The sequence below is a fragment of the Geotrypetes seraphini genome, chromosome 10 (assembly GCF_902459505.1).
Source record: "Geotrypetes seraphini chromosome 10, aGeoSer1.1, whole genome shotgun sequence".
Classification (NCBI taxonomy): Eukaryota; Metazoa; Chordata; class Amphibia; order Gymnophiona; family Dermophiidae; genus Geotrypetes; species Geotrypetes seraphini.
The window spans coordinates 137,454,406-137,481,516 of NC_047093.1; the positions used below are offsets into that span (position 1 = coordinate 137,454,406).

At 43.9% G+C, this 27,111-nt stretch overlaps 2 protein-coding genes across 2 annotated transcripts in view; both read right to left on the bottom strand.

The window, feature by feature from the left end:
• Window positions 1-3,774: 3,774 nt before the first annotated feature.
• Window positions 3,775-12,359, bottom strand: LOC117368650 (vomeronasal type-2 receptor 26-like). The gene is made up of 3 exons (XM_033962377.1): window positions 12,348-12,359; window positions 11,631-11,757; window positions 3,775-4,670 (listed from the first exon to the last, which is right to left on the bottom strand). The coding sequence occupies exons 1-3, from the start codon at window positions 12,357-12,359 to the stop codon at window positions 3,775-3,777; spliced, it is 1,035 nt and encodes a 344-aa protein (XP_033818268.1).
• A 5,244-nt stretch (window positions 12,360-17,603) lies between these two features.
• The window catches only part of LOC117368651 (vomeronasal type-2 receptor 26-like), a 32,688-nt gene continuing 23,180 nt past the window's right edge, over window positions 17,604-27,111 (bottom strand). The window contains exons 5-6 of the mRNA XM_033962378.1: window positions 24,134-24,260; window positions 17,604-18,496 (exon numbers count right to left, since the gene is read on the bottom strand). Of these exons, the coding sequence (XP_033818269.1) occupies window positions 17,604-18,496; window positions 24,134-24,260 (1,020 nt within the window). The remainder of the gene's footprint in view (window positions 18,497-24,133; window positions 24,261-27,111) is intronic.

Here is a 27,111-nt window from a genome sequence, read left to right on the forward strand (position 1 = left end):
ATCGTGTTTGGAGTAGAGAGAAGCGAGCACGAAAAATGGAGATGGGCGGGGTTTCGGCAGCGATCTTTCTGATTGGCTGCCGTTTTTTTTTGTTTTTTTTTGGTTGCTTTATGGAACCTTCTAGCTTTAGTCTGTGAGTAGGAGCAGGAGAGCAATGGAAATACACTTCCCCCTCCCCATTCGCGGTTTCTGCACTCGCGATTTCACATATTTTTTTTCTGAGGAGGGGGAAGATAAAAAGAACCCTATATTTTTTACCTCCCTGCCGCCTTCCCGGCCTTACCTGGTGGTCTAGAGGGCTTTCGGGGCAGGAGTGATCTTCCTACGCTCCTGCCCCGTGTAGATCGCCATGAGGAAATGGCTGTAGGGAGTTCCCGTCGTAGTCTCGAGAGACTACGGGAACTCACGGCAGCCATTTCCTCATGGCGATCTGCACGGGGCAGGAGCGTAGGGAGATCGCTCCTGCCCCGAAAGCCCTCTAGACCACCAGGTAAGGCCTGGAAGGCGGCAGGGAGGTGGGGGTGGGTCAGAGCCGGATAATCGCGGTGTTTCGCCATTCGCGGTCTGGCTCTGCCCGTAGCCCCCGCGAATAACGAGGGAGAAGTGTAAAGCTCCCTCTCTCGGCCTACGACTCCTACGTAGGGTTACCCGGATTTCCCCGGGCATGTCCTCCTTTTGGCGATGATTCAGGTCATCCGGGCGGATTTTGGATTTGCCCTCATAGAGGCCTCATTTATCTGGGTTTCAGCGCTGCAGGAGGGGACGGCGGCAGCAGAGGCGGGTGATGCGGCAGCCGGAGCGAAAATGAAAAATCACTGTGCTGCTCCGGAAGACCCTAGCTGCGGCAGTCATCGTGTGGACGCACAGCCTCGACGTGCCAGCTGGTCACCTGGTGCTGCGCAGGTGTGCTGGAACCTCCTCTCCTCCCGCCCACGGGGCAGAGTGTGCTGGGCAGCTGAAGACAGAAGGCCTGAGATCGGGGAGGACTCTTCTTCCCTCCGCCCGCCCCCCCTCCAGGCCGGCGTTAGGGGAGGACAAACGATGCCCCACATTTGTTTATAAGAACGAGATACAGTAAAACCTTGGATTGCAAGCAACTTGGTTTCCAAATGTTTTGCAAGCAAAACATTTGATTAAATTTTAACTTGATATACAAGCAATGTCTTGCAATACAAGTACATACAGTATACACGCATCACAACTGAGCCGATAGTTCTTCTCTCCCTGACGCTGCAAGAGTGTAGTGACTTTTCTAAACAAGCAAAGTCTTGCAATTCGAGTACATACAGTATACACGCGTCACATCATCACAACTGAGCCGATGGTTCTCTCTCTGATGCTGCGGGAGTGTAGTGACTGTTCTAAATGAGCGAGGTCTTGCAATACAAATATGTGTGGATGGGCATAATCGAAAGGAAAGTCTAAGTCCGTTTTCGTCCAAGCCACAAGTCGTCCAAATTAAAAAATAGCTTAGGACACATTTTTGAAAAATACGTCCAAATTTTTTTTTGTTTCGAAAATCATCTAAGTATACGTCCTGCTGATCTGATCGTCCAAGCTGCTAAATCGTCCATCTTTATACCACATTTTCGTCCAACTTTTCGTCCAAGTCAAAAACGCCTAGAACAAGCCCTGTTGGACGTGGGAGGGGTCTGCAAAGTGATGGACTGAACACCCAGACATGGCACCTAAATAGTGGGGTACCTTACAGAGCACTGCTGTGAACTTCACAAAAAGGGTGCCATGTCTTCATCTCACTACAGCTCCCTTATAGGTCATGGTGAGCCCCTCAACCACCTCCAGAATCCCCTACACCCACTTATCTACCACCCCAATAGCCCTTATGACTGCAGGAGTCACTTATATGCTAGTAAAAAAGGGTTTTAGGGGTGTATAGGGGAGTGCACATGTTTCAATATCAATGCAGTGATTACAGGGGCCTATGGGCATGGGTCCACCTCTCTATGGGTCCCTAACCCACCCCTCAAGATGGTTTTAAGACGCCTCTGTGCAGTACAACTAGGCTTTCCTATGCCAGGCTGCCAGGTGATGATGTTCTGGAGGCACAATTTTCACCTTGTGATTAATATTTTTATGGGGGGAGGGTCGGTGATCATTGGGATAGTGTGTGTGGGTCTGTATTATGTGTTTGCAGTGCTTATCTGGTCACTTTAGGTGGGTTTTTGTGACTTAGACCATGTTTTAAATGGTCTAAGTCACAGCGTCCAAGTTCCGTCAATCCTGTGCTGTATAACTTTCGGTTATACATTCAGTACGACTAAGTCTAAGCCTGCCCACGTCCAGCTCAAATCCCGTCCTCAACACTCTTCCTGAAATGCCCCGTTTAGCTATGGTTGTTCAGCGGCATTATGAAGGCCTAGATCGTTTAGAAATAAGTCCAAAACCCGGTTTGATTATTGGCACTTGGATGTCTTTCGTGTATGATCGTCCAAGTGCCGACTTAGGCCGGTTTTTCTCTTTTGATTATGAACCCCATAATATTTTGTATTAAAGTTTTTGGGTTGTGAAACGAATCGTCTGAGTTTTCATTGTTTCCTATGGGGACATTTGTTTTGATATACAAGTGCTTTGGACTACAAACATGCTTCTGGACCAAATTATGCTCGCAAGTCAAGGTTTGACTGTATTTGCAATAGAATAGAACATGTCTGTCAGCGTGACCTCAGTAAACTAATAGCATGTTGTCCACTTTCTTCTATTGCTGACAAGAGGCAAGACAAATAGCATGTGATGAGTTTGGCCACTGTTGCTAAGGAACGGAGTAAAATTAATAGCAAACCATGTGATTTCAATGGAAACCAATAGAATATTTGTAATGGATTGTAATTGGAAGATGTACCACCTATGTATGTTTAATAATTAATTAATTAATGATATCAATTTCAAATAAAATGGCCAGTCACCTGTATTTGGGAAGCCTTTCTGACATCCCGTTATTTTGGAGGATGCAGAAACGCTTCTCAACGCTTTGACTATCTAGCTACGCTTGAGTGTGGAAATCCTCTTTGATCTCCTCTGAGATAGAATTGAGAACTGAGGACTATATGGAAGAGTTAGGAGGCAGGTACGTAGCCTATGTATATATTTATTTCAACCAAACAGCTTTAGCCCAGAGTCAGATTATTCCAAATAAAGCATAGGAAAACTCTATGGGAGAGGGAGTGATCGTAGAGATTTGTTGAGGGTATAGATGAGCAGAGTTGATAGACAATATGGTCATTATTTGCCATTATTAAGCTTAGGTTTCAAAGCCAGAGACGTGTGGCTTAGCACATTACAGGTAGCAGTGTTTGAGAGAGACGACAAACCTTTTTGGACCATTGTTTCTCTACAAGACAGCTTTAATACATTTACAGCAAGTTACAAGTGCAAAGCTAAAGTGTTTTAATTATTATTTATAAAATCAGAGACTACGGGAGCAGGCCATAGGGCCAAAACACGTTTGGATTGAGTCCTTTGAGTTTGAATAATAAAGCTTCTCAGCACCTTTTGGTTGCCTTCAATGTACAAGAGTGTTCAAAACCTATTAGGTCTGATAGCCAGAAGAAATGTTCAGTTGTACTTATGTTCCAACCCTTCTTTTGACAGATGAGAAATAATCCTTTAGTCAGGTGAAATTCAATATATATACATATTCAAACATTTCTATTTTCTAAGCAATACAATGCTCTAATTCTTTTTATTTTTTAGAGGTTATATTGCTTTACCTTTAAAAGAAAATGTTACCACTATCATTTTTAGGCATTTTGGTCATTATGTTTTTGTTAGGTACTTCTTGCTGTTCCTTTCAGGCCTCAGCAGAATAATGTAGCATTTAGGGAAAAAGATACAACCCAACAGTCCAGCGCTGGAGGCCAGAATAGCAAATATCTCCACCGCCACCATGTACTTGCCCTTGGAGCTCAGGTATGTTGGAATGAAGGAGATCCAGACGCTACAGAAGACCAGCATGCTGAAGGTGATGTACTTGGCCTCATTGAAACTATCAGGTAGATTTCTTGCTAGGAAAGCTATGATGAAGCTGACACCAGCCAGAAATCCCAGATAACCCAGAACGCAGTAAAATGCAATTACTGACCCTTCATTACATTCAATTAGAATTGTTCCAATTTCTGATCTCATATTAACAAATGCAAATGGGGGAGCGGTGAACAACCAGACAAGACACAGAACTGTTTGAATAAGGAAACAGGAAAGGACGATAGAGTTAGAGACCCTGGAACCCATCCATTTCCGTAGCTTGCTTCCAGGCTTGGTGGCATGAAAGGCTGTGACCACAGTGATGGTTTTTGCCAATATGGAAGAGAGAGCAATGGAGAAAGTGATTCCAAAGGTGATATGTTGGAGGATGCAGGATGCTTCATTTGGCTGACAGATAAATATCAAGGAGCAGAGGAAGCAGAGCATGAGGAAGATGAGGAGAATATAGCTGAGGTCCCGGTTGTTGGCTCTCATTATGGGAGTGTCTCGGTAGTAAATAAAGATTCCCAAGATGGCAGCAGTAATGAGAAAAAAGAAAATGCTGATGAGAGTCAAAGCTATCCCTACAGGCTCTTCATAAGACAGGAATATTATCACTTTTGGGATACAGGCATCTCTCTTCTTATTGGGCCATTGGTCTTCTGGACATGTTGTACAGGTGTCCATATCTGAGAAGGAAGATTATTATCTCACAATTACTATGGAATCTGTTTAATAAAATGCACGGGAAATTTGGTACACAAAATAGCTTGAGCTCTGTAACTGTTACCACACAGCCAAGATAGAAAATTCTAATTCATAAGCTAACAGCATGGTTGGAGAATGTCCATGGTTTGCATATTGAGTTTGTACATGATACTTTACCATACTTTAACTTTCATGGTTGTCAGAAATGTGATTACATTTTAGAGCAGGCTTGTGTGCACCCATTATTCTAGCAAGCACTTACCTTAGCTCATTGCATAAAAATGCAACTGCTGTCCCCCCTCGGTCAGAATCCTGAACCCCTCCCATTCCACCAATGAGATCCCTCACCCTTCTCTCATTTCACACTGAGGTTATAGAGTGATGTTCTTCAATGGAAGGCCCAGGGACCAATGGCAGCCCCTGAAGGCCTCTGCGGTGAACCCTCAACATCTTTCTGGCTTTTATTGTGCTAATCTTTTCTTCTGTACTCAGGTTCATGGTAGAAAAAATGCCTGCTTAAAGATCAGTTAGCTAATAAATACCCAATCAAGTACTTCACATAACAACCATCAATGAGTACTTGAGAAAGATTGATATAGACAATTATATGCCAAACAATAAAAACTATTGAAACTAATAATTAATTAGTATGTGTATCTTCAGTGAAAATGGATTTACGTAGTCAGACATTGATTGAATATATTAAACATCAATATATTCCTAGAGGACTAAGTGTACATAAACCACCAGGTGTGTTCACACATAAGCAAAGTTTTTAAGTGGACAGCAGTGCTCAACAAGTGTTCTTTGGACCTGATGGTTTTAATTGTAGATGAAATCCAGGAAGAAACGAAAGTGGTACAGGGTCAGGCAGATGAAGCTTTACAACTAATTCGCTGTGATACAACTATGACAACTAGCTTTGAGGCATTATTACTGTCATTACAGCAGACACTGGATCAAATGCGAATTAAGATCAAACAAAATAAGATTAAGAAATTTCAGCAAGATACCCAAGATTACACCAATGGGGTTATATATAAGGTCACCATACGTCCCGTTTTGAACGGGACCGTCCCTTTTTCAGATCCCCTGTCCTGTTGCCCCCACACACAGCTTCGGGATGCCGAAATGTCCCATTTTCAGGGAACGTCCCGATGCTGTGCGCAGGGACAACGGGACAGGCAATTGCTTACTGTCCCTCCTCACCGTGCAAAAAAAAAAAAAGCCTCCCTCCAGCACCCGATTGAAATCTCCCCCCCCCCCCCCAGGTCTGCCGCTGCTCTGCTCTCCTTACCTCCCTGCTGCTGCTAATCGCTGACCATAAGCTTTTTTACCAACGTCAATTCAGCCAGGCAGCGATTGGCTGGCCCGGAATGTCCTCTCTGATGTCAGAATTGATGGGAAGAAAGCTGGGCGACGATTAACAGCAGCAGCAGGGAGATAAGGAGAGAGGCTGGCAATCAGCAGCAGTGGTGGCAGACCGGAGGGGGAAAGGAAGGAGGGAGGCTTTTTTTTTTTTTTTTTTGCGTGGCAGGGAGGGAAGGAGGTAGGCAGCAAGCAGGCTGGCTTTGGCGCGTCAGGGAGGGAGGGAGGTAGACAGGCAGGCAGGCAGGCTGGCTTCGGGGGTGGGACAAAGTCTGGAAGGCAGGGGGACATAGGAGGCACTGGGGGCACTAAGGACATAGGAAGGAGGCACTAAGGACACAGGAAGGGGCACTAAGGACATAGGAAGGAAGCAGTGGGGGTACTAAGGACATAGGAAGGAAGGAAGGAGGGAGGGAATAGAAAGGGACAATTGTTGGGCCTGAGTGCAGAAAAAAAAGAAATGAAAGAAAAGATAAACAGAAGGAAATGCAACCAGAGACTCATGAAATCACCAGACAGCAAAGGTAGGAAAAATGATTTTATTTTCAATTTATTGATCAAAATGTGTCAGTTTTGAGAATTTATATCTGCTGTCTATATTTTGCACTATATTTGTCTATTTTTCTATAGTTACTGAGGTGACACTGCATATTTTAAAGTCATCTGCCTTGACATCTTTGAAACCCCCCCAATATAAATGATAATTAACATTTTCTCTGCGTATAGTGTGCATTGCAGTTTTTTAAAATTTTATGGTTACCAATATGAATTAATAAGATATTATGTGTACATGAAAAATGAATGGAAGAAATTGGGGCAGGATTGGGGGCGGGGCTAGGGCGGGATTGGGGGCAGGGCTGACAATTAATAGATGTCCCCTTTTGATGAAAAAATTAAATGGTCACGTTAGTTATATATAAATGGATGCTAATTTACAGGAAGCACATGTTGATTTACCAACAGATGAGCGCACATAGGAGAGTGGTTCTGTTACATCTCGTAGCCGCTGTAGATCTCCAGCTTTTTTAGGGAAAAGGAACAGGGGGGGGACAATGGCACCGCAATCGCGGCCCCAGGCAATCGGGCCCAAATCGAACAACAGCGCAAACACAGCAGGTTTCATTCAACACCAGGTCCCGATAACAAATTAATCCTTAGTTATGAATATATCGGGTATACCCCTGTCAGAAGCCCAAATAGAGGTATTGAATAAGGGCCTTACTTGTGTTCCTACAGCCCGCTGTGACTGTTTCACTACAACGAGAGACACTGCCAGGCTTACAAGAAATCTGCAGGTCAAGCTTTATTTTTCTCAGCAAAATGTCAATACTGATGTTTCCATATTTAGGAAGCCCTCTAAATGGGTTCCTCCTGGGAATATGGACCCTGGTATTAAAGGACTTCAAAAGTTTGGCCACTAAGAAAATAAATGTTCAGAGGAATTTGTCTCGCTCTCAGAATGAGGCTTTGAAATCTCTTCAACAAGATACACGGCTTATTATAAAATCGGCAGATAAGTGAGGAGCAGTGGTGGTTCAAAATCAGCTTCAATATAGAAATCAGGTAAATGTTCATTTAGCCAACAGGGAATGGTATAATGAACTGGCGGATGACCCCACTAATGGGTTAAAAGTGACAATTATGTCTTTGGTGCAAGTGGCCAGAGACAGCAAATTTATCACCAACAGTGAAGCCAAGTTCTTAACTCAGGAGCCTGAAAGACAGCCTTTGTTTTATACTGTTCCAAAAATACATAAATCCACCACCGCTCCCCCGGGTCACCCCATGGTTTCTCTACAGGGCACCATTTTGGAACCTCTTTCTAAGTTTGTGGCCTTTTTCCTTAAGCCTCATGTTAGTGGAGCAAAACCACTCATTTTCTGACTTTGATACAACAAATTCAAGGATTGATGGATTCTCATATCATGGCAACCATGGACTTGGAGGCCCTTTATAGTAATATTCCCCAGGAGACAGCTATTGATATCATCAGAGATACCCTGGGGAATGCAGGTCAATCTCATAGGGACCCTACCTCCTTTTTGCTAAGTTTAGCCCAGGTGGTTTTGCGTCACAATTATTTTCAGCACGATCGAGTATTTTGTTTACAAACTCATGGGTACAGCATTTTTATTTTATTCATTCATTTTTTCTTTTTTTCAATTATTATAATTTTTTCAATTTTTTCTTTTTCTTGTGATTTACAGTTTTTTATTTATCTCTGGTGAGGTGGGAAAGTTTTGATAGCAGCAGTTTCATAACGCTGTAAACTAGAATGTTTTTAGATGTCTTTTTAACAGCTCTACCAGTTTTTTAGGTTAACAGCGCCCTCTAGTGGAAAATGCCTTGCATGTGAAGAGCTGTTTCATTTTTTATATGCTTTTTTACATGCTCCACACATCCCTGATGCTCCTGCGTCCTGACACCAGCTGTTCAGTTCGGTTTTCAAGGAGAGGCTAAACTCTCTTCAAAACAAACATATAGTTTAACTAGGAGCTCAAAGACTGAAGGCAACAATCAAAACTCTTATGCTTCACTGTATTTCCATAGCTATTGGACAGGATTCAGTTCCTACCCGGCTTTCCTGAATGTCCATGGCTTCTTCCTCCTGCTGCTCCCAAAACTCAGAGGAAACACACATCTCCTCTGCATCGGACATTTGCCAGTCTGTGTCACCAGCCTCCTCTGGCTGGGGAGAGAGGGACTTGCTCTCCTCTCCTGGTTGCTTCTCTCCTGTTTGCCTCCTTCCTGTTCTGAAGAGACTTGTTTTATCCTGTGGAGAGCCACTCCGCCTCAGACTGAGTGGAGGAAGGGCTTTCCACATACTAGCCTGCTCCCTATGATTACAGGCAGGATTCTTTCTGGCCCTAGTTCTAACAGGCACAGGCTGTGCAAAAGGTAGCAAACCTCTAACAGTGGTAGGAACAGGATTAAACTGGGCACAGCTTTCCGGCCTATCCTTTTCCTGCCATGCCTGCTCTGACTCCATCTCACTATCTGAGCAGTAGTCAGATAACTCTGTAAATTGGTCTGTCACCTGATCAGCTCTCTTGCATCTAGGCTCAATGTATTTTCTTTCTATTACTGGGACAAAACCCGGAACAGATTTGGGTTTGTTAAAGACAAGACCCGCAACGGACTTGGGTTTGTTACAATAAACACATTTGCATATTGATCTATTCTGATAGAGCTAACAAACTTGCTAAGATCATTCGGAAACATTAGCACGTGTTATCCATGCATGAGATTTTTCGTGAAGGTCCCTATATAGCCTTTACAAGACCTAAAAATTTGGCGAACCTGTTGACCACTGTGAGACCTTCTGAAGATATCTCTGATCAAAGGGGCACCGGGGGCCATGAACCCTGTAATGCATGTTCTATGTGTTTGGCATCTCTGAGTTGTGAAACATTTGTTCACCCATGTACTAAGAAAGGTTATAAACTGTATAGTCGCACAACATGCAGTTCTAAATGGGTAATTTATGTCATAATTTGTCCCTGTCTCCTTATGTACGTTGGGTGCATTATTCGACAAGTTAAGACCAGACTGGTGGAGTATTGCAGCAGGATTCATATGCAAGTAATTACGGCTCCGATGGTGCCCCATTACATGGAGAAAGGACATGCCTATCAGGACCTGTGGTGGGTGGTAATGAAAAGCATACCAGAAACATATGTAGGGGATACAAAAAGCTTGCATTCATCTACGCGAGCAGTTCTGGATTATGGAATTGGATTCTGTCATGGGTTGAATGAGAATTTTGAATGGGGTGCCATATTGTAGAATATCATGTGACATTTCCCTCATGGGCTATAGTGAAGATTGAATTATGGGATGACATCACTTCCGGTTTTAGTTAAGTAACTGCGTTCTCCTGCTGGTCGGCTCATTCACGGCTTCAGCTTCTTAGATAGAGGCTGCTTTTGGCGACAGATGGAAAGCTCCTGAGGAAGGGATCTACCCGAAACTAGGCTTAGTAGAGCCAGAATGAATTTTTCCACAGTTGGGATTTACCTGAGCGTCTATTTGAAAAAGAAGTAATTTAAAAAATTTGATTGAGATGAACTATGGGCACTATTCTTGAGCTAAGTATTATTATTTTGAATTTTTGATTCCTTATTTGAGCAATTTATTTGGTTGAAGCTCACTGGAGATATATTCATATATATATATATATAAATTTTACTTGAAAGCACTTTTGTGTTTATTCACTACAAACTTGTGTATACCTATGATGGAAAATAGCCTGCTGATTGATCAAAGCGTATAGCTTAACAATCACACTGAGGATACACATACTAATTAATAATTTAGTTTCAATAGTTTTTATTGTTTGGCATATAATTATCTCTATCTCCCATGAGCCTCAACCTTTCTCAAGTACTCATTGATGGTTGCTTAAATATCAAGGCATTTCTCAGTAGATGTAGAGAATGCATTTTAAAATGCCAACCTACTTGAGGATACCCTCAATAAAATGTTTGGGGCAGATGTCATTGTCACCCAGTATTTCCCATCGTATTTGGATTAACACAAACTGGTCACAGCCTTGCTTGGGAAGATATTTGATGGCTCTCCCTCAGCTGAATTGGGTCCCTTTGGGATTTCATACTATCTCATTCTACCTGCAGAGAACATCTGGATCAAAATTCTGTATCATGGTTTCATTTTGATTCAGTTTTGGTATTATGGTTTTCTTTACAAGCCTTAAGGAGTTTAAATTAGGAATTAATTGGTCTTCTTTTTATATTCCTTAGTATGATTGTGAACCTATTAGGCAGTTAGGGATGTTTTTCCAAGCATCAATGTTTGTGTTCCGCTGTGAACTTCGAAGAGGTAATGGCAGTATACAAATACAATACAATACAATTTTTATCTTTGCACTTTTGGTATGTGTGCCAAGTATATTTTCAAACTGGAAAGGACTAGAGACACTAAGGTGAGGGTGGTGCTATCTTAACAAAGGTGGAAAGGGTTTGAGTCTATGTGACTCCCTTCTGAACAATTAGGATCCATCCAAAATTTTTGCAAAGTATGGAATGGAGAGAGATATTTTTTTTTGTCCTAGTTTGATGGAGAGATTATTCATAATGTTTGATTTTTATGTATGTGTTTTTGTAAACCACTTAGGAGTAAGTGGGGTGGAAATAAATAAATACTTACAATTATAGATATCATCAGATTTTATTTCACAGTTTTGGTTATGATGGAGCCCCCTATTGTTAATTTCCCTGTGCCAGGGATGTGGTGTTCTTTGTGTTTCGAGGTGTCTCTGCCTTGTCCTAGGCTGAGAGGTCTGGTCTTCGCTGATAATATTTTGCTTCTAAAGAAACAGAGGGCACTTCCTGAGCCATCGTCATGTCTGCTTGGCCAGCTGACTGGAAAGTGGGAATTTTGTCTGGGGCATTTTCCCTCATTTTGTAAAGGAAAAAAAAAAGTGCCACACAGATTGTGGAATAATCAATTACACTTCCAAGAGGTTTTCTCCTCTGCATAATTTCACAGAGCGGGAGCTATAATGAACAAATCTGTATCTACGTGCAGCCCCCATGTTCAATGATTTTACCCACCGTTTTGGTTGGAGACCTCTCCCTCTGCACACGGAATACAGTCATAACAGCAGAGGAGCTCTCCTTTCCTGGTGAATTTCCTATAACCAGGATGGCAACTTGGTCTGCATCTGGACTGCGGAGGGGTCTGTGGATTGAGAAAACAAGTTATATGACTTCATTAGACACTGGACGGTTGTTTCTAACATGGATAGTTCCTTTTCTGATCACCGGTTCAGATATTTTCTTTGGATACCAAAAGCTCATCATTTGGAGATAACTTTTTTAATGGCTTTCAACATGATGAGGAAGGAACTTGCAAAATTGCCTCATTGTTTACCTGAGTAAAAGAAAGCACTCGGAAAACACTGCCCACACAAAGGCCAGATATTCAATGTTAGTACCACATAGGTTCCGCCCTGAATATCAAGGCCTAAATCAGCTGCCAGCAGTTAGCAGTTAACAAAACACATCCAAAAGAAATGCGTTCAAAACAAGCCATTGAGATGTAAGAGGGGCCAGCATTTTTAGTAGACTGGCCCACATAGACATCCCAGCGGTGCATTGAACTTCAATTAAAAGGTCTCAGGTACACATCTTGCCTTAATATGTTGCTCTCCAAAACCCACCGTACCCAACTGTACACTGGGGGAGTATGGAGGGAGCCTATGAACCTTCACAGTTAAGGGAATCTGCTAGCCAACTCTTTTTAAAGGGTCAATTAAAAAGGACACTCACTTTCGTTTTCATAGCGTTCTGACTTCTGCTGCCTGTCCACTGACGGGCCTTTTCTCCAAGAGCATTTGCACCGGATCCAAGATGGACGCTGCTAAGACGTGCTGAGAAGTATGCACCTTAACCGCTCCGCTCCCCTCCCTTCTTTTTCTTCTTTGGAAGCTTTTGTGGCCCGATATTTCCTCTCTATGCCGAAGAGAAGAGGCAGGAGTGCTGATGGCGCCTCGCAGCGCTCCACGGGTGCCAACTCTCAGCAATATTGAGGAGCTGCAGCGGCGGATGCAGGGAGTTACAACGCCGACGTCTGATGTCAGCCCCCGAAGCCTATAGAGATTTAAAGGGCTTCGCGGCCGTTACCGCGCTGCAATCGCTAGCACGGCTTTGTAAAAATAGGCCCTAAATTGATTCAACACACTAAAGAGCTCAAGGACTTAAAAGAAGATTTGATTGTTTCAAAATCCTTTATTCAAAAGCTTGACCAAGATTTATTAGTCTAAACAACTACAAGAGGCCCTAGTCAAGGATAAAGTGCTAAATGGTTTACTTCCAGACTACCTTGTCAATCAGTTTTTATTTACTTATTTAGATTTAGATGTCCGCTGCAAAGATCTCATTTCTTTCATTTCCTGTCAAGCTGCTAAATGGGAGAATGATTTAGGGCCCAATTAATTCAGATAGATTCCTATCTCTTTAACAAATTATAATGTTACCTTCCACGGCAAATGATCCAAAACTTCCCTATTATTTCTAGTCCACGTACTGCCATTTCCTGAACCAGACATGATTATATCATGCAGTGCGTGTGCCACGGCATACACAGCATTGTATACATTGTAGTTGCTCCCAAAGTGTGTGGTATGACAGTGATAGATAAATTCTTCTATTGCATCAGGGGTGAAAATCTTTGTAAGGTTACATTGTCTTTTGATATTCTTTGGGCATTGGCCATCACACAGGCCCAGCCACCAATTCAAACCATAGTAACCATCTGTGAGCCAAACAGGTTTTATCTCATGAAAACCTTGCCAGGAAATATCAGAAATGCATGCCTCGGTGCAAGCTCTATTGCAAATGCAAAGTTTTCATTGAAGTAGAGAATGTTCACAGTAGACGATTCTGTAAATGTTTTCAATATTTGCTTAATTGGCATATTTTGGCTTCTGGTTTGAGGGAAGATTTTATGGAATGCAACACAACCTCCATTCCCCTCAATCTCATTTCTCAGGATTTGAATAGCCCTCACACTGCGGTCATCATCGGTTGAAATGATACCGATCCAGTTCCAGCCGAAATGCTTCAGTAGCTTGGCTATCCCAGCTCAGACATGTAACTCATTGGAAACAGTCTGGTAAAAATAAGGAAACCTATCGGTGTCACTCATATAAAGATTCTGTGAGGTGTAGCTGATCTGTTGTGAAAAAAATAATGAACACGTCGCCATCTTTGAGAGAATATAAGTGTCCTTTTGTTAAGCTCAGGTAAAACGTATCTGGAGATGCCAGTGATAGCAATCCTATGGCGCCTAAAAGAATTTCACTACAGGATCTGTGCATTTAACAGAACAAACTCTGTTAATCAATACCTACAGGAAAAAAAGCATCAGATACCAATGGGACTTCTCATTTCCCCTAATATTTGTTATCCCAGGACAAGCAGGCAGCCTATTCTCCACATGTGGGTGACGTCATCCACAAAGCCCGGATGCAGACAGCTTCGTAAGCTGATTTGCTTGCAGAACTTAGAAAGTTCGCGACTGCCACACCGCACATGCGCGAGTGCCTTCCCGCACACACAAAGGGCACACATCTCCTCAGTTCTCTGTTTTCCGCGGAACCGAGAAGTTGTGTTTTCGACGCTCTGCGCTAGACTCAGTTCTAAACATCGTGCCTTTTCTCACCGCGGCTCGTGTTTGTTATTTTTCAGGGTTGCTGTGTTTTTTCTTTGCGCGTTTAAAAAAATTAAAATAATACAATAATACAATAAAAGACTTATTTTTCTTTTGTCACGGCGAGGCCTGCTTTGCGGCCTCCACCGGCGGGTTTTGATTTTGCTAAAGCCATCTTTCTGTCTATGTCCAGGCCAGACACAGGCTTCAAGAAGTGTAGCCGTTGCCAGCACGCGATCTCCCTCACTGACCCACATAGGTGGTGTATTCAGTGCTTGGGACCTGACCATCATCCGGAATCATGTGCCTGCTGTGCTACCCTTCAACCTCGAGCCCGCAAGCATCGTCGAGTTTAGGTGGAAAAACTCTTTGGCGGTATTGATCTGCTTGCCCCAGTCTCGACCTCTACCTCGAATCTGGTCAAGCTTCTCACCGGGGTTCCCTCTTCTGCTTCGACCTCGTCTTTGATCAAGCCTGCCTCGTTCGACGGGAACTCGTCCTTGAGTAAATCTACTAAGTCTTCTCCTGACGAGACGCGTGCCTCGCTGCCTCCCTCAGGTCAAGTGCCAGCAGTAGTTATCAAGCTGCCTAAGAAGCATGTCTCCAAGTCGAAGAGTCATTCTTCCTCTTCCTCCTCGGAGACTGTTCCTCCACCAAAAGTACAAGATCCTCCAGTCTCGGAGTCACGTTTGGAGGCTCTGATCCAGACCATTTTGGATTGTCAGATAGGCAATATCCTTGCCAAACATATTTCTGCCTCGACTCTGCTTCCTGCAGTCCAGCCTGAGCCCTCAGCAGTAACACCTGGAGTCGAGTCCTTGGCTGAGCCTCAAGCTCCATCTTCTCAAATTATACAAGGAGTCGAGTCATTGGGAGTGCCTCGAGAGGATTCCACACTCTGTATGCAAGGAGTCGATTCTTTGCGAGTGTCTTAGAGTTGGATTTATCAAAGAGGTTTATCAAATGCAAAAAATAAATAAAAACATAAACCACATCAAAGTTATTTGATACAAGGAAATCAGAGATAGGTCTCTTATAGATAAGTGCATTTCTTACCATGTTGAAAAGGAACTGTACTATGTTTTCTCTCTTGGGTTTCATTTAATAATCTTTTCTCTGGCTTCTTTTCTTGGTTTTGTTTTGACAGATCACGACAAAGAACTGCATGCACTGTACATGAAACACGCAAGAGACGTTTGAGTATTAATAACCCTCCTGTTTCTACTGATATAACATCAGCAATTCCTCCCCCCTTCTGATTCTCTCCTAGTTGTGATACTTGATTTGTGATTTGTTTTATTTTATTTGTTTGTTTTTACCATTCTGTATTAAGCAGTTAACATCTGATTTAGCATGTACTTCACAGCATGGTAGCTTAAGGACTGGGCCAGACCATTGTTGACTGCCGATACCATGAGGTCGAATATTGGCTGACCCCACTGTTGCACTATGCAGCTGAACACTCTCTGGGACATCAAAACCATTTGGACGTGGGAGGGGCCAGCATTGTAATGGACTGGCCACACAGAAATGCCAACAGAGCAGTGGTGCACCTTACAGGGCACTGCTGTGAACTTCACATAAAGGATGCTAGATGTTCACCCCCTTATAATTTACGGTGAGCCTTCCAAAACTCCCTCTAAACCAGTGGTCTCAAATTCGCAGCCAAGGGCCACATGCAGCCCACCAGGTACTATTTTGAGGCCCTCGGTAAAATAAAACAGTTTCTTGATCATATATCTCTTTAGATATAAATGACATTATTATTAAGACTTAGCCAAAAGGAAAGATTTATAAACTATAAAGAGTTATACCTCATGCAAAGTTGTCATTTCTTTAATAAGACATTAACTATTTTTTCTGAGGCCCTCCAAATCCAAAATGTGGCCATGCATAGGGTTTGCTTTTGAGACCACTGCTCTAAACCTACTAAACCCATATGGCAGTATAGTAGGATTATGGTGGCCTCACACTTTCCACCATAAATGTAGTGGTTAGAGTGCCTTATGGGCCTGGGTCCTCCTCTCTATGGCTCACTAGTCCACCAACCATGCTACTTAAGACTCCTGCGTGATACTCTACTAGGATTTCCCATACTAGGTGCTGCTGTTCTAGAGATAGGTATGTACAGTTTCATTCAGATTTGGGGGGGATAGGAGAGGGTCAGTGACCTCTGGGGGAGCGTGGGGTATCATTACTTAATCCCTCCAGTGGTCATCTGGTTAGTTCCAGCTCAGCCTTGTCAGCATTTACTGTTGGCCTAACCAATGTCAGCAAAGATCTATGGAAGATTCTATCAAACATATATAACTCTGGGATATCAGTGCAGATAGACTTAAGGCTCCTGGCCATTCAGCCATAGCATGCCTAAATCAGTGTTTCTCAACACGTGGTACGCATACCCTGTTGGGGGTACGCGGCCTGGCCACCGTCAGGGATCCCTCCCTGCCCCCCACTCAAGCCGCCAGCGCTGGGGATGCCTCCCTGCCTCCATCTGCCCAACTGCTGCACCCCCCCCCCCCCCCCACGAAGCCGACCCGGAACTGGCAATAGATTCTATTTTGTAGCCAACTTAGAAAAGCTTCCTTTCTCTCTTTTTTCTCTGGACCCTCTAGCTTCCTTCTCCATTGCTGAATTCTTTCTTTGTGCCTATTGACACCTATACACCCATCAATCAGACTTAAGACAGACACACATTCATGCAGGTAAACTGTCCTTTCTCTCTCACACACAGAAGCAATCTCTAAATCTACTATGTATTTGTAAAGCCTATTTCTAGCTCTATATTAGAATATTTTCTGTATTTTAGTACCAAGCATATTTTTTATGTATCTAGGGATACATATATCTAGGGATATCTAGGAAAGGTGCCAGCGCTGGCTGACTGCCTACAAGAAATGCCTCTCGCAGCGAGAGGCATGTCCGGTAGGCAATCAGCTGGTGCCAGCACCTCTTCTCTGTGGTCCTCTTCCCTGTTGGCACCCCCACTGGCATCTCAAGGCCCATCTAAAGGGCCTTCACGCATACGTGGACATTGATGTGATGACATCACTCATGCGTGTGATGTCATCATGGTGATGTCTGCGCACTTCTGGATGCCTCAAGCCATGGCCACTACATTGAGTATGCTGTAGCTTGAGAAAATTTGTGGGACACTGAGTTAGAGCTAAGCGAATCTAACATAGATGCTAGGTTGAAATAATAAAGATGGGATGGGGTGAAGCATTTGGTAATTACACTATATAACAAAAATATGGCCACCTTGAGGGGCCAACATTGGTGTGGTGTAGGAGTACTTCATATACCTATCCATCAAACTATGATATTGGGCAACTGAACAAATAAGTTATCCATATACGTAGTGAAACTCAATTTCAGTTTTTTAAGTATTTCCTAATGTTCATATCAGGCCTCAGCAGAATAACATAGCACTTAGGTATAAATATACAGCCCAGAAGTCCAACTGTAGAGGCCAGAATAGCAAATATTTCCACCGCCACCATATATTTGTTCTTGGTACTCAGGTATGTTGGGATGAAGGAGATCCAGACGCTGCAGAAGACCAGCATGCTGAAGGTGATGTACTTGGCCTCATTGAAACTGTCGGGTAGATTTCTTGCTAGGAAAGCTATGATGAAGCTGACACCAGCCAGAAATCCCAGATAACCCAGAACGCAGTAAAATGCAATTACTGACCCTTCATTACATTCAATTAGTATTGTTCCAATTTCTGATTTCATATTGAAATATGAGAACGGGGGAGCAATGAACAACCAGGCAAGACACAGAACTGTTTGAATAAGGGAGCAGGAAAGGACGATAGAGTTAGAGACCCTGGAACCCATCCATTTCCGGAGCTTGCTTCCAGGTTTGGTGGCTTGGAAAGCTGTGACCACAGTGATAGTTTTTGCCAATATGGAAGAGAGAGCAATGGAGAAAGTGATTCCAAAGGTGGTTTGTCGGAGGATGCAGGTTGCTTCCTTCGGCTGACCGATGAATATCAAGGCGCAGAGGAAGCAGAGCATGAGGGAGATGAGGAGAATATAGCTGAGGTCCCGGTTGTTGGCTCTTACTATGGGAGTGTCTCGGTAGTAAATAAAGATTCCCAAGATGGCAGCAGTGATGAGAAAGAAGAAAATGCTTATGAGAGTCAAAACTATCCCTAGAGGCTCTTCATAAGACAGGAATGTTTTCACTTTTGGGATACAGGCATCTCTCTTCTTATTGGGCCATTGGTCTTCTGGACATGTTGTACAGGTTTCCGTATCTGAGAAGGAAGATTATCATCTCACAATTACTATGGAATCTGTTTAATAAAATGCACGGGAAATTTGGTACACAAAATAGCTTGAGCTCTGTAACTGTTACCACACAGCCAAGATAGAACATTCTAATTCATAAGCTAACAGCATGGTTGGAGAATGACCATGGTTTGCATATTGAGTTAGTACATGGTACTTTACCCTACTCTAACTTTCATGGTTGCCAGAAATGTGGCTTTATTTTAGAGCAGGCTTGTGTGCATCCATACTACCAGCAACAGCCGTCCCCCTCAATCTGAATTCTGAACCCCTCCCACTCCACCAATGAGATCCCTCACCCTTCTCTCATTTTATACTGAGGTATTCTTCAATGGACGGCCTAGGACCAATGGCAGCCCCTGAAGGTCTCTGTGGTGGCCCTCATCATCCTTCTGGCTTTTGTTTCTGCTACTCTTTGACTCTCAACTCTATTTTTTCTGAAAATGAGCCCTTTTTGTATTTTCATGCAGTGTTCAATCTACCTGCAGGGAACAGAAGACCAGGTTAGACCTCTGGATCAAAATTAGAACATAAGAATAGCCTTACTGGATCAGACCAATGGTCCATCAAGCCCAGTATCCCATTCTCACGGTGGCCAATCCAAGTCACTAGTGCCTGGCCAAAACCCAAGGAGTAGAAACATTCCACACTACCGATCCAGGGAAAGCAGTGGCTTCTCCCATGTCTTTCTCAATAACAGACTATGGACTTTTCCTCCAGGAAATTGTTCAAATTCAGCTTCATGGTCTAATTTGAAATCATGGTGCATATATTTTGACCAGTTCTTTGCAATTTAGGTATTTGCGCCAGCAATATTTTCAAAAGGATGCTGGGAAAAGTAACCCTTTGAAAATATGCTTGCAACCACTATAATGAGTCTGGAAATTGTCCCTTTTAAAAAGCTGTCATCTATACAGCATTATCATGAGACTGGTGGCACCTGGCTTCTCATGTAGGAGATGGCTAGCCCTCAAATTTTGGCTTTTCCCCTTTATGTCTTTGATCATTGATAAAAGTGGTGACGGGTTGATTGGGCGGCAGGGGAAGGAGGAAACTAGAAAGGACCTGAGAAACTAAGGTGAGGATGGTGCTATCTTAATGGAATGAATAAATTCCTGTAAACTGTTCTGAGCACCCCTGGGAGAATGGTATGGAAAACTGAATGAATGAATGAAGGTGGAAAGGGTTTGAGTCTACTTGTCTCTCTTCTGAACAATTAGGACCCATCCAAAATCTTTTCAAAGTACTGTATAGAATTTTGAGAGGGATTATTCGCCCTAGTTTGATTAATTTTATGTATGTTTTTTTTGTAAACCACTTAGAAGTAAATGGGGTGGAAATAAATAAATACTTAAAATTATAGCCATGATCAGAATTTTTAAAATAGTTTTGGTTATGATGGAGCCCCCTATTGTTACTTTCCTTGTGACAGGGTTGCGGCATTTGTTGGGTTTCGATAATATTTTGCTTCTAAAGAGCCAGAGGGCAGTTCTTGAGCCATCGTCACGTCGTCTTGGCCAGCTGACTAGAAAGTGGCAATTTTGCCTGGGGCATTTTCCCTCATTTTGCAGAGGCAAAAAATAAGTGCCACCCAGGGTTGTGGAATAATCACATACATTTCCTAGAAGTTTTCTCCTCTGCGTAATTTCACAGAGCGGGAACTATAACTGGTCAACAAGCATTTTGCTACTGGAGTTCTGTCACCTGTACCTTAACAAGGGCCACATTCTGACTCTAAGGGCCTGTTATATAAAACCGCGCTAGCGCCTGCTGTGCGGCAACAGCCCTGAAGCCCTTTAAATCTCTATGGACTTTGGGGCCGTTACCGCACGGCTTTGTAAAACAGGCCCTAAATCTGGAAACAGTTGTCTATCACTTCCTGTTTTTAAGTTAAGCGTCATTTTCGTCATAACGCTACTGTGAAGCGTTGGTATTTTACTGTTTCTGTAACATAATATTGTATTTTAGGACAGCTCATCAATCACATTAACTGGTAATTTGAAAGTTTATACTAAAAAGTGGTTGTGCTGCTTTTTCTACCTGTGATTTTTTTAAAAATTTTGTTTGTTTTTGTCTAAGATATTATAATTATTATGAACAGATGAGGTTGTGTTAACCATCCTGATAATTTCTGTTATGTCTGCACATAGGCAGCGGAATGCTTTTTTGTTTGGGGGGGGCCCACAAGCTCTGCCCCAGACCCTGCCCCCATAATAGTACTAGTTGTAATACCATTTTTTTCCATTCATTTTTCATATATACACACAATATAATCTTATTAACAATACATAATGGTTTACCACAAAATTAAACTACGCAAAGCACACTGTATGTTTCTCAACATTGATTCCTACCAGAACACGTGACCTTGGTCACCCATGCAGAACACAGATAACCCCTTTTGCAAATCCAGGACCACAAATTAAAAGTATTAATATATACAAACAAAACCCTAAGATGCAAAACTCTGCATGCAGTACAACCTCCAGAGAAATAGAAACAAATGCATTTCTTCCTGAACAGTGCAAAATATAGACAGCAGATATAATTTCTCAAAACTGACACAATTCAATCACTAAATTGAAAATAAAATAATTTTCCCTAACTTTGTTGCCTGGTGATTTTGATTTTCAAACCATCTTTCCCAGTCTCTGGTTGTACATCCTTCCGTCTGTGCTCTTAACTGTGTATCCAGGGCCACCTTATCTATTTGCTGTTTTTCTCCCCTTAACTTTCTGCCATACATCCATTTTTAGCATTAACTTTTAACATTCAACTTTCTTCCATTTTTCTGCTTTCTTCTCAAAATCTACTTTTTCATGCCTTCCCTTCCCATCTATCCATGTGTAGGAAAACCAAACAAAAACTGCAGACTGGCTCCCATAATATGCTCCTTATGGATAGATGGGGAGAAGAGAGAGGGAGGAGATGGTACACATGGATAGATGCAACAAAAAGAAATCCAACCGAATCTGCAGGAAAACCACCGGAACAGGAAACCAAACAAAAACTGCCGACAATGTACATGATGCAGGCAAGAATTTATTGCACCAAATTTAAAATGCAGTAATATAAAAACCTTTTTACCAACCAAGACCCAACACGGTCCGTGTTTCGGACAACAAATGCCTGTGTATTACGCCGAAAACGCTGCCAAAAAGTGATTCCATTTTTTGGCAGCGTTTTCGGCGTAATACACAGGCATTTGTTGTTATCTTCATTTTTTGCGATGCATTGTATACCTTATTTACCATGGACCCCTGACGAAGGCGTGTTGTCCGAAACACGGACCGTGTTGGGTCTCTTGGTTGGTAAAAAGGTTTTTATATTACTGCATTTTAAATTTGGTACAATAAATTCTTGCCTGCATCGTGTACATTGTCTGCAGTTTTTGTTTGGTTTTCCTGTTCCGGTGGTTTTCCTGCAGATTCGGTTGGATTTCTTTTTGTTGAATCTATCCATGTGTACCATCTCCTCCCTCTCTCTTCTCCCCATCTATCCATAAAGAGCATTTTATGAGAGCCAGTCACAGAAGCCGCTGAGTGCCAAGCAGGAGCATCAAAGCACGCTCCCACTCATTGCCACTCAGCGGCAGAGAAACCAGCCGCGACCGACCGGTTTAGCAGTGGAGCAGGAGTGCCGAAAGCTCCCGCCTGCCCGCTGCACCTCTGGACCACCAGGGATAAAAGTGGCAATTTAAAAGTGGCAATTTGGGGGGAGGCTTTGGTCCCTGTGGTTCCCCCCCCTCCCCCATTCCGACGCCTATGTGTCTGCGGACAATGTACTGCACAAGATCAGCAAAAGAATCTGTCCATGCAAGCATTATTTTGGCTGTAAAGTTGGCGACCACGATAAAGCGTGGGCACTCCATGTGTGCTGCACTCTCCGCTATTACTAAGGTGCGCTAGCGTTTTTAGCGCACGCCGCAAAATTACCGCCTGCTTAAAAGGAGGCGGTAGAGGCCCTAACGCACCTTTGTAAAAGGAGCCCAAAGTGGCTGAATGGGAAACGGAAGAAAATGCTTTTCATTGTACCCATGGTGTGGCATGAACCAACAAATCATCGCTCAGCATGACAAAAATTGCCGGATTTGCTAAGAGGAATAAATCAAAAATTGTCTATCCTGATTGCCCGTCAGCAATTAGACCCGTCCCTCATGACTTGGAGAATCTAGCTCATCAAGATATTAAGGTGATGGAAAGTATATATCAGGGAAAGTTCAATCCCAATATGATGGGAGACTACCGTATTTTCACGCAGATAACGCGCACCCATGTAAAACGCGCACACGGGTATAGCGCGCAGAAACCACGATTTTATGTACAAAAACTTTTGTATACCGCGCTCACGGGTATACCGCGCATGCAGCCCGACTGTCCTTTTGCCCGCCCCGACTCTCCTCTGGCCACCCCGACTCTCCTTTCGCCCTCCCCGACTCTCCGTGCGCTGTCCCGACTATCCGTTCACCCTCCCTGACTTTCCGTGCACTGCCCCGCCTCTCCGTGCGCTGTCCCGACTCTCCGTTCACCCTCCCTGACTTTCCGTGCAGGTTTGGGCCCATGTGCCTCAGGCCGCGCCCCCAGGTGGGACCTAAGGCTCCAGGGCCTATTCTGATTGGCCCACGCGCCTTAGGCCCCACCAGTAGGCGGAGCTTTGGGACGGATGGGCCAATCCGGCCTCATTCCGTCGTTGGCTGCCTGCCGGACAGGCAGGTTTGGCTCCCGTCTGTCCGGCCAACTACCAAAGGTACGGGGAAGGGGGGTGGGGGTGTCGTGGGGGTCGGCCAGGGGGGTCGCGGGTCGGCTGGGGGGGCGGTCGGAGGTTCTTGGGGGGGGCGGTCGTTGGAGGGAGGGGGGTTTGCGTCGAGGGCAGGAGGGCCTGGGATCCCTCCTGCCCGTAATGTAGTGCGGGGTGGGGGTAGGGGGTCGCCGTGGCCAGGAGGGTTTGGGCTCCCTCTTGCTCCGATCGTGGATGCGGGTGCGGGTGGGAGCGCGTGCGAGCGGTCGCTCGGGGTGGGGGTGCGAGCGGTCCTGCTGGGGGGGGTGAATCGGGCGTCGGGCGGGGTGGGAACTATGTAAAAAAAATTTTGTATACCGTGCTCACACGTATAACGCGCGAGGGGTATGCGCGGTAGGTAAAAACGCGTATAACGCGCGCGTTATATGCGTGAAAATACGGTATTGTTGGTTCTTGCAAAGAGGACAAATGTACAGTACAAGCTTAAAAGCAAGTGTCTCAAACATTTCTGAATATGCTGACATCACTTTTGTGTGAGTTAAGAGAGGAGTGCTGAAACGTGTCTCCTTTATTGTCTTCGTGTTTGTTTTCAGAGTAAACTCCATAACACAAGTTGGGTGGGACACAGTTCATACTCGCAATATTGTGCCGATATGGCAAACTGTCTAAAAAATCAGTAACGTGTATCTCAGAAACCTGAGGTGCTAGCTGAATTTCAATTACAGATCTGAAATCGGCATCATTAAATGAACTAAGAACACTGCTTAAGTTCTCAGTGGCAAAGAAAAACTTTTTTTTTTGTTGACCAGTGTAATGAATAAACGTGTATCTATGTGCAGCCCCACACGGTCCATGATTTTACCCACCGGTTTGGTTGGAGACCTCTCCCTCTGCACACGGAATACAGTCATAACAGCAGATGGGCTTTCCTTCCTTGGTCAATTTCCTATAGCCAGGATGGCAGCTTGGTCTGCATCTGGACTGCGGAGGGGTCTGTGGATTGAGAAAACAAGTTACTGTATGTAACTTTACATTATCTGGACTCTTGTATCTAAAATGGATAGTTCCTTTTCTGATCACCGGTTCAGATATTTTCTTTAGATACCAAAAGCTCATCATTTGGAGATAACTTTTTAAATGGCTTTCAACATGATGAGGCAGGAACTTGCAAAATTGCCTCATTGTTTACCTGAGTAAAACATAGTAACATAGTAGATGACGGCAGATAAAGATCAGAATGGTCCATCTAGTCTGCCCAACCTGATTCAATCTAAAAATTTGTTGGATTTTTTTTTTTTCTTCTTCTTCTTCTTAGCTATTTCTGGGCAAGAATCCAAAGCTCTGCCCAGTACTATTCTTAGGTTCCTACTACTGAAGTCTCCATCAAAGCTCACTCCGGTCCATCTACTCCATCCTAGCCATAGAAGCCCTCCCAAGCCCATCCTCCACCAAACGGCCATATACAGACATAGACCGTACAAATCTGCCCAGTACTGGCCTTAGTTCTTCAATATTTACTGTTATTTTCTGATTCTAGATCCTCTGTGTTCATCCCATGCTTTTTTGAACTCCGTCACCGTTTTCCTCTCCACCACCTCTCTCGGGAGCGCATTCTAGGCACTTGGAAAACACTGCCCACACAAAGCCAGGATAATCAATGCTACCACTGTATAGGTTCCGTTCTGAATGTCAAGGCCTAATTCAGCTGCCAGAAGTTAGCAGTTAACAAAACATATCCAAAAGATAGGCGTTCAAAAAAATCCATTCAGATGTAAGAGGGGCCAGCATTTTTAGTAGACTGTCCCACATAGACATCCCAGCGGAGCAGAGGGGCACCCAAGGTAACATTGCAATGAACTTCACATAAAAGGTCCAGGTACACATCTTTCCTTAACACCCTTATATTATATGCTGCCCTCCAAAATCCACCGTACCCAACTGTACACTGGGGGAATATGGAGAGGGCCTATATATCTTGACAGCCTAGGGCAGGGGTGCCCACACTTTTTTGACTCGCGAGCTACTTTTAAAATGACCAAGTCAAAATGATCTACCAACAATAAAATTTTTTTAAAAAACACAACGCACACTGTACGCATAGAATTGTTAATTATCATTCCTATTCCGGGGTTTTTTCCAAAGAGGTCAAAGCAGATGACTCTATGCACTGTCACCTCAGTAACAACCATACAAAAATAGACAAATATACCCCCTCCCTTTTTATTAAACCACAACAGCATTTTTTAGCGCAGGGAGCTGCGCTGAATGCCCAGCACTGCTCTCGACGCTCATAGGCTCCCTGCGCTAAAAAACATGGTTTAGTAAAAGGGGACCAAATTGTAAAATATAGACAGCAGATATAAATTCAGACACATTTTGATCACTAAATTTAAAATAAAATCATTTTTCCTACCTTGTCTGGTGATTTCATAAGTCTCTGGTTGCACTTTCTTCTTCTGACTGTATGCTTTCTTTCAGCCTGTATGCTTCCTCTCCTCCAAACCTCATTCCCTCCCCCAACTTTTTCTTCCTCTCTCCCTGCCCTTTCTTTCTCTCTTCATGCCCCCTTTCTTTTTTTCCTGTTTCTCTTTTTTCCTTCTGTCTCCCTGCCTGCGCCCCTTTCTTTCTTTCTCCCTGCCCTTCCCCAAGCCACTGCCGCTGCCATCGGGGAACAGGACCCAAACGCCACCAATGGATAACAGGCCCCAAAGCCGCCGCCGCCACCCCATGCTCTCTCTGCTTCGGGCCGATCAATCTTCCTCTCCCCGATGTCAATTCTGCCGTCGGAGAGGAAGTTCCATCCAGCCACGCAGCGATTGGCTGGCCCGAACTTCCTCTCCGACGGCAGAATTGACGTCGGGGAGAGGAAGATTGATCAGCCCGATAGATCGCCAAGACAAAGGAAGTCCTGGATGATTGACTCTCTTTGCCTTGGCGAGCTACCGGTCGATCGCAATCGACCTATTGGGCACCCCTGGTCTAGGGAATCTGTTCCTTATAGAAAGCTGTTGATCAAACTTGATGGGCTGAACTTAGGACCCAAAGTGGTGAACTGGATTAGAAACTGGTTGATGGACAGACGCCAGAGGGTGGTGATTAATGGAATTCAATCAGAGGAGGGAAAGGTGAGTAGTGGAGTCCCTCAGGGATCGGTGCTGGGGCCAATCCTGTTCAATATGTTTGTGAGCGACATTGCCAAAGGGTTAGAAGGAAAAGTTTACCTTTTTGTGGATGATACCAAGATTTGTAACAGAGTAGACACTGAGGAGGGAGTGGAAAACATGAAAAAGGATCTACAAAAGTTAGAGGAAAAGTCTATCTGGCAACTAAAATTCTATGTAAAGAAATGCAGAGTAATCCATTTGGGGATTAAAAATCGGAAGGAACCGTATATGCTGGGAGGTGAGAGGTGTCAGCCCAGCCTTGCATTGCTAGCAGTCAGCATTTTCAGTTGGCCTAAACTATGGGACATTATATCAATCTGACACTGGAATGTTGATGCAGATAGACCCTAAATGCTCCTGTACAGAATTCACATACATTAAGCATCCAGCCGATGTGAGCAACAGGAACTACAGCAGGGAAGGACTGAAGGACTAGTTCCGGATGCTAAGAAGGAAGCTGAAGACCAGAACGCCGAGGGTAGCATTCTCAGATATCCTGCCGGTACCCAGGGCCGATGAGAAGAGGCAGACAGAGCTGTAAGCAGTCAAAGCATGGATGAGACGCTGGTGTGAGGAAGAAGGATTCCACTTCGTGGATGACATTCTGGGGGAAGAGCAAGCTATTCAGGAAGGATGGACTCCACCTCAGCGGCGATGGAACGAGGCTGCTTGCAAGCAAC